The sequence below is a fragment of the Phasianus colchicus genome, chromosome 33 (assembly GCF_987193195.1).
Source record: "Phasianus colchicus chromosome 33, bPhaCol1.hap1.1, whole genome shotgun sequence".
In the NCBI taxonomy this organism is placed as follows: Eukaryota; Metazoa; Chordata; class Aves; order Galliformes; family Phasianidae; genus Phasianus; species Phasianus colchicus.
Genome location: NC_143468.1, coordinates 1,033,948 through 1,041,254, shown reverse-complemented (window position 1 = coordinate 1,041,254; position 7,307 = coordinate 1,033,948). Strand labels below are relative to the sequence as shown.

Genomic DNA, 7,307 nt, shown 5'->3' with positions numbered 1-7,307 from the left:
AGCAGTGCTCACCTGGAGCTGAGCACACAGTACAGAAGGAAAATGGCTCTGGGTCCCACCAGCTCATGTCTGACCTAGAACCACCAGATATTTGACCACCAGTGGTCTTGCAAACAATGAAAATAAACAAAACAAAACAAACAACAACAACAAAAAACCCTAATATTTTTTTTTTATCTTCTATGTTTTAAATGGCAACAATTTTCCCCTACTGAAACTGTTAGCAATTAAAGCATAATCATTGCTTGGTGAGACCAAGGCAGTTTCACAGATGAGTTCACCGATTTTAAAACAAAACCACTCCCTTTACTGCAAGTAGGGATCTGTGCTTAAAATGAAGCTCGCAGCTCTCAGCGTGCCCCATAGAGCCCAGCCACCAGGCTGCCCCATCTCCCACGTAAGGACTTGAGCAATGAGCTCAGCTCCCTTTTACACAGCCCCAGTAGACAGGAAAGGTAAACTCCATTGGTTCTGTGTGACAGCCTGGCCACACTCCAGAGGAACTCAGGGAACCCAGAGGTGCCAGCAGCTGCTGCCTGCAGCACAGAGCTGTTGGCTTGGGTGTTGTCAGATGGCGCTGGGAATGGGTGCTGTGCATGAGGCACTGCAGAACTTTTGGCTTCCTGCTTTCAACACACCAAAAAACTTCACTTTGTTTTAAAGAAGTCCCCAAGAATGTGCCAGGGCTTTGGACTGTCTAGGTTTGTACCTATTATTGGAATTTTCTTTGGGATGGGGAAATAGGAGATAACTGCTTCAGCTCTCCCATCCCAAGCTGCAAATTTTGGAATCAAAAATGTCACTGATTCTGCAAACAGGAGGATAAGGTGTATTATGGCCTGGCATAATTCAGTCAGGTGTATCAACAGAAAGAATATTGTGGAGAAAAAAATGATAGTAAAACGGCTTCAAATTAGAACTATTACTTCTTCCTCATTTGTTTGACTTCAGAGAACAGCACACAGAGCTGTGTTAGGGGAGGGTAGGTGGGTGAGGGAAAGGCTCTGCCCCATAGGGTACTGGGCATGGCACAGCTTCCCAGAGAATTGCCTCAGGGAGCACTGGGATACCACTCTAGGACACTGAGTTTGATTTTGTGTGGTGCTGTGTGGGTGCCTTCCATCTCAGGGTATTATGTGATACTGTGATTCTGTGAGTTGGATGGCAAGGACTCTGGAGCAAAAACCAACTTTGTTTCCATGCTTTTATCTGCCAGACACTGTGCCTGCAACAGGATCGTGCACATTCACCAGTGCAGCCAATGTTGATTCACTCATCCAGCTCTTGCTCCTCCCAAGCATTAATCAAATTAATTGGGATGCGATGGATGCAATTTATGGAGGGCAAATAACTAACCTAGCTGGATGATCTGGAGTTATAATAGCAGGTTCAAGGCCACATCTCATCCTTTCATGCTGCTTTTCTTTGTGAGCAATTTGTGTCCACACAGCATCTTGGGCATTGCTATCACTCACACAGGAGGTGCCGGTCTCTGTGTAAAAGCCCTGCATGTCAGATAGATGGTGCTGCTCACCCTCACACCACATCTGTCCCAAGGATCTTCCCATGAACATGAAGGACATCCAGTTGTGGAAGTGCAGGACATCCAGCCTTGGAAATGGAGGACAAACAGCTGTGGAAATGGGGGACAAACAGTTGTGGATGTGGAGAACAGCCAGGCATGGAAGTGAAGGACAACAAGCTGTGGAAGTAGAGGACAACCAGCTACAAAAGTGGAGGACAACAAGCAATGAAAGTGGAGAACACCCAGCCATTCAAGTGGAGGACAACCAGCTGTGGAAGTAGAGGATGAACAGCTATGGAATTGAAGGAAAAACAGCTGTGGAAGTTAAGGACAAACAGCCTTGGAAGTGGAGGACAACCAATCATGGAAGTGGAGAACAACCAACTGTTGAAGTGGAGGACAACTAGCCTTGGAAGTGGAGGACTACCAGCTGTGGAAATGGAGGACAACCAGATATGGAATACATCCCCTACTGATGTCTCCAGCACATCTTGTTGGAATTCCAGTAGCCACCACAGCAGGGATGCAGTGTGGTGGAAGTGGGGTGGCTGTGTGTGCCCTGAGCTCGTCCCAATGGCCACATCCCAATGGCCATCTTCAAACCACCACTGGCTAACTGCCACAACCCAATGGCTGCATTCAGGCTGCCACTTCCCAGCTACCATATCCCAAGGGTCTCATTCAAAACATCCCAATCCAACTCCCATATCCCAAAGGCCATGTTCAAAACATCCCAATCCAACTCCCATATCCCAAAGGCCACATTCAAATGACCCCAACCCAACCACCACATCACAGCTTCTGCATTTGAACTACCACATCCCAACTACCTCATCCCAATGGTCACGTTCACCTCACCCCAATCCAACTGCCACATCCCAACTATCATAATCAGGCCATCACATTCCATAGACATGTTAAAACCCTGTCCCATGCCATGTTCCTGGCTCTTCTTTCCTGTAGACACAGGGATCCTGCTGGGGAGGAGGAGGGTGGTGCCACGTGGCTCTGTAAGGAAGATGAGGGCCCATCCTCCATCTCCTCATTCCCTCATCTGGGCAGCTCTTAGCCTGGGGAGCACTGGATGCTCGTGGGGACAGGCCACCTGCTGCACGTCCCCACCATGTCCCCGTTTGATGCAATTTGTACAGCAGAATGGACACCGCTCTGTACCACTGTGTTGCCATTGCTACAGCAAGGAACAACATCCGTGTCCTCTCGGGACCCTCCCCCAGGGAACTTTTAATGACACAACACAGAGAAATCTTTTCACCTGTCTGCAGTTTATTGATAATGAAAGAATTCGGGGAAAGGGATGTTGGTAGAAAGCAGCAAGGCAGTAAAATTCCGGTAGCAGAAGGATTGCAATAGGGCCATGCACATGTCAGTTGTGAAGGAGAAGAGCAAAGAAATCTATAAAATATGAAAGCTGCCAAATCCTCTGGAGAGCTGCTTCTCACTCCTAAGCCTGACTATAGGGCATTGCCACATTTCTTCTGCTTCCATGAATACAGCTGAAACAAGCATGTAGGCAACATGCAGGATGCGCAGGAAGCGCAAAGGAGAACATGGCCATTGAAAAAGAGACCTCAGAAGGGAAAGGAAAGAGCAGATCCGCTCACGCTTCTGCTCAGCCAGCCTGGCACGAGGGAAGGAGGGCTCTTGGATGAACTCTCTGGTGATGGGTAACCCCCAAGGGAGATATTTCCTAGTGGGGCCATAAATGTTTCATCCCTGGAGACTGGTGGAACAGGGAAAGCAGCAGCGGTGCCAAGAGGGTGGTGTTCTGCTGCTGTTTGCCTCCGGGGAGGAGGCGGGATGCTTCGTTTCTTTGCAGGATTCTCGGGATGTGCCGCAGGCTGGAGGCGGGTGATGCTTCTTTCCTTGGCGGTACTGAGGTTGGGGCTCAGTACTTCAAGCCCGAAGATTTCACCGTTGTGGTGGTGACACATCTCCGGACCGAGGATGCTCCCGCGGGAATGAAGGTGCCACCTCCAGAGACACACATTCTCCCACTCCCGGAGGAGAAGCCCCCATTATACACTCCTCCTCCCACCCCACAGCTGCCCCCGATGATGCTTCCTCCTCCGACTGTGCATACTCCTCCTCCCATGCCACTGCCGGCACCAAAGCCTCCAGCTCTGCCTCCAGCAATGGTGGTTCTGCCGACCACAGCTGCAAGAGAAGGCAAGGATCACTGTGTGCCAAGGGGCAGCCTGGGAATTCCAGCAAAACATGGGAGAAATCATTGTGCAAGGAGGATGCATGGCTACTTACACACATTGACGTTGGACGGGTTGTCTCCGCAGAGCCTGTGCAGGGAGAGGAACACAAGATGTCAATGCAATACAAGACAGAGCTCTTCAGGTCAGTGCAGTTGCCAAGGTGCTTCACTGAGTTCCTGTTTCTTTTAATGTCCATCAGTAACACAGTCCCTGTGAATGTCTCACTTATAAACATAAACACTTGGGGAAAAATTAAAGTAAATATGACCCCAGTACTATGGACAGGGAGATGATGAACACTGAGCCCATCCCAAGGAGACACACAACCTGGGCCAAGGGAGGACAGTGTCAAGACTCACCTGTTTTCCTCTCCCTCCAGCAGCTTCCTGTACATGGCAATCTCCACATCCAGGGCAATCTTGATGTTCAGCAGCTCCTGGTATTCCTTCAGCAGGCGAGCCAGCTCCTCCTTGTCCTTGCTCAGGGCACATTCCAGCTCCTCCAATTTCCTCCTAGCATCCTTCAGAGCCATCTCACCCCTCTCCTCAGCCTCAGCAATAGCTGCCTGCAGCTGCTGGTTCTGAGGAAGGAGAAGGACACGCCCTCAGATCACATTTTGTCCCCTACCACCAGTCCGCAAACCCAGACTTGAGGGTTCAAGGATGAAAGGAAATGCTCTACAAAGTCAGTATTGGTAGCTGAAGAATACAGTTTTGTCCCACGGTCTACAGTCAACATTTCAGCATGATGCAGGCATCCAACGAGATGTCACACATCCCTACCTGCTTCTTCACGTTCTCAATCTCAGCCCGCAGCCGCTGGACGTTCCTGGTCAGCTCCTGGATCTCAATCTTGGTGTTGCGCAGGCTGTCCCCGTGCCTTCCAGCAGTGGTCTGCAGCTCCTCATACTGATGGCATAGGCATAGAAAACCATCCATGAGACAGCCTACCCAGAACCCAAATGTCCCCTTGCTCCATGGCACGGAGACATCCGGCAGCAAGGGGCCATCCCAGCTGCCATGCCTCTCCCCAGCTCACCCGGCTCTGGTACCAAGCCTCAGCTTCAGCCCGGCTGTTCTGGGCAATCTGCTCATATTGGCGTCTGACCTCCTCGATGATGCTGTCCAGATCCAGGTGCCGGTTGTTGTCCATCGACACCACCACAGACAAGTCCCGGCTGATCGTCTGCATCTGAGCTAGTTCCTGCAACCAACACAGGAGTAAATCTGAGCATGGGAGCAGAGGAGCCCTCCTATAGATGGGGATGCTCCACACACATCCCCATGGGCACCCATCCACCTGCAGGGTCCTGAGCCACATCTCCCCTCCTCACCCTTGATCCTGCCCAGCCCAGGAAAGGCTCCTACCTCCTCATAGATGCACCTCAGGAAGCTGATCTCATCAGTCAGAGCTCCCACCTTGGCTTCCAACTCCACCTTGGTCATGTAGGCGCAGTCCACATCCTGCAAGAAAGATCACACTCTAGACTGTGGCTTCTTCCCGTCCTGTGAGCAGCCAACAAGCACTTTCTCCAACCAGAAGCTTTCTGTCCCACATCTGCCTCCTCCCAGCCTCCTACCATCCGCTCCCCTGTACTCACCTTCTTCAGCACCACAAACTCATTCTCAGCAGCAGTGCGCCTGTTGATCTCTTCTTCGTACCTGTGGAATAGGACAAGCCAGATGAGTCTCCTGCACAGCTCATCAAAGTAGTGGTGGCACCTCCTCTTCCCTCCACAGAACCCCTCTCACACTCCTGGGGAGCTCCCAGGGGCAGACAATAGAGACCTGCGTGCAGCCCCAGCTCTCCTGCCTTGCTGCTCACTCCATCTCCACACTTACTTGGTTTTGTACTCCTCCACGTATTGGCGCATGTTCTGCAGCTCGGATTCCAGCTCTCCCCTCTGTCCCAGCAGAGACTCCAACCTCCTCCTTAGGCCCTGGATGTAGTTCTCAAAGATGACATCCAGGTTCTTCCTGGGTCCCGAGGGCCCTTGCTGCTGCAGGAGCTCCCATTTGGTGGAGAGAACTTTGTTCTGCTGCTCCAGGAAGCGCACCTGAAAGCCCACAGAGGGTTGTGTGAGACCTTCACCTCGGGATCTCACAAAGCATCACTGTCCTCAAATCTCCTACTTCTTTTGGAGGCCAAGGGAATCATTTCTCAAATGACCAACAGAAAAATGACTTTTAAAGCCTCTTTTCTAAGAAAATATTTCCTCCCTTCTTTCTCTTTTCCTTCAGTTATACATTAATTTGACTTCTTTTCTACTGCATTTTTTCTCTTTTGTTGAATACCTATAAGAATATGTAGATTCCAGGTTAACAGACTACTCCTATTTCCAACAGCAAGTTTTGTCAAGTATTAATTTGCTGAAGTGTTGGATCTTTAATCTTTTGCATTCTAGTGAATGAACTCTCGTGTTCTCTAACTGGGAGAATATTTATCTTAGAAAATATATGAGGAATTTCCAGTTCATATTCTCACATTGCAGTGAACTCAAAGAACATTGATCTGTATGTGAAGCAAATTAATGAACTGCCAATTATTAATTGAAATTTCATTCCTACACTTCTTGTTCATTGAGAAGAAAGAGGACTGACTTGAAGAACTGCTCAGGATAACTGAGTACCCTGTGATCACTTTGGCCTGTCTCTTCAGAGAAAGATAAAGATGGAAAGTGAGAAAGGATTTGGATCAAACAGAACTAGAGAAAGACCCCTGAACTCCCTGCAGATGCAAAATGTTCACATTTCTCTAGGAGGACTCAATGAGAGGAACAATGCTTGCTTTCCAGACCTTCCAACCTGGAGCTGAGATGCATACTTCCCTCTTCCCAGCCCAGAAGAGTTCCCCAGAATCCCCATTCCCAGAGAGATGTAGTTTCATCCTCTCACCTTGTCAATGAAGGAGGCAAACTGGTTGTTAAGGGTCTTGATCTGCTCCTTCTCTTGGCACTTCACTTGTTGGATCTGAGGGTCAATGTCAACATGGACTGGCCGCAGGAGGGTTGGGTCAACCTGCACCGGTTGGATGCCTCCAGGGAACCCAGGACCACCTCTCACAGGGCCACCAAAGCTGCCTACTCCTCCACCAATTACACCTCCTCCAATGCTGCCAAATCCTCCTCCGTAGCCTCCACCAAGGCCAACAATTCTACATCCGTATCCTCCGCCATAGGAGCCACCCATAGAAATCCTTCCGTTGCCACCCATGTTATGGAGGCTCCTGCTGCTGAAACCTCCACAGCGTCCGCCGCCTCCAGTTCCCCGGGATGTGGAGAAGGAGCTGTAGCTGATCCTGCTTCTGCCCCCACTTCCTCCAAAGCCACCGCCAACGGCAGAGCAAGAGCTGTAGCCCCTTCTGCTGCCACCTCCAAAGCTTCTGCAGACAGACTGCCGGGACATGGCTGCTTCTTCCAGGAGGAGTTGAGCAGAGTAGGAAGACCAACGGAGCTGTGCTGCTGGGGATGGATGCGGAGAGAAGTGTGCACAGTCTTCTCTGGCTCCACGGCTCCAGGCATTCCCTTTTATCTGTTTCTAGAGGTGGGCTGGGTCTAC

General features: G+C 50.3%; 1 protein-coding gene across 1 annotated transcript; it reads right to left on the bottom strand.

Moving 5' to 3' along the window:
• Positions 1 to 3,431: 3,431 nt before the first annotated feature.
• On the bottom strand, positions 3,432 to 7,307 carry LOC149913919 (keratin, type II cytoskeletal 6C-like). Its single transcript, XM_090128478.1, has 9 exons — positions 6,645 to 7,307; positions 5,592 to 5,806; positions 5,351 to 5,411; positions 5,118 to 5,213; positions 4,789 to 4,953; positions 4,533 to 4,658; positions 4,110 to 4,330; positions 3,803 to 3,837; positions 3,432 to 3,700 (listed from the first exon to the last, which is right to left on the bottom strand). Exons 1-9 carry the CDS (start codon positions 7,152 to 7,154, stop codon positions 3,432 to 3,434), a joined length of 1,698 nt encoding a protein of 565 aa, XP_089984604.1. The 5' UTR covers positions 7,155 to 7,307.

What these genes read in the sequence shown, in the direction of transcription:
- LOC149913919 (XM_090128478.1), bottom strand. Translation starts at nt 7,154, where the DNA reads ATGTCCCGGCAGTCTGTCTGCAGAAGCTTTGGAGGTGGCAGCAGAAGG. An exon ending in TTGCCTCCTTCATTGACAAG is followed by an intron (nt 5,807 to 6,644) that starts GTGAGAGGATGA and finishes GTGGGCTTTCAG; the next exon opens with GTGCGCTTCCTGGAGCAGCA. An exon ending in AGTTTGTGGTGCTGAAGAAG is followed by an intron (nt 5,214 to 5,350) that starts GTGAGTACAGGG and finishes TCTTTCTTGCAG; the next exon opens with GATGTGGACTGCGCCTACAT.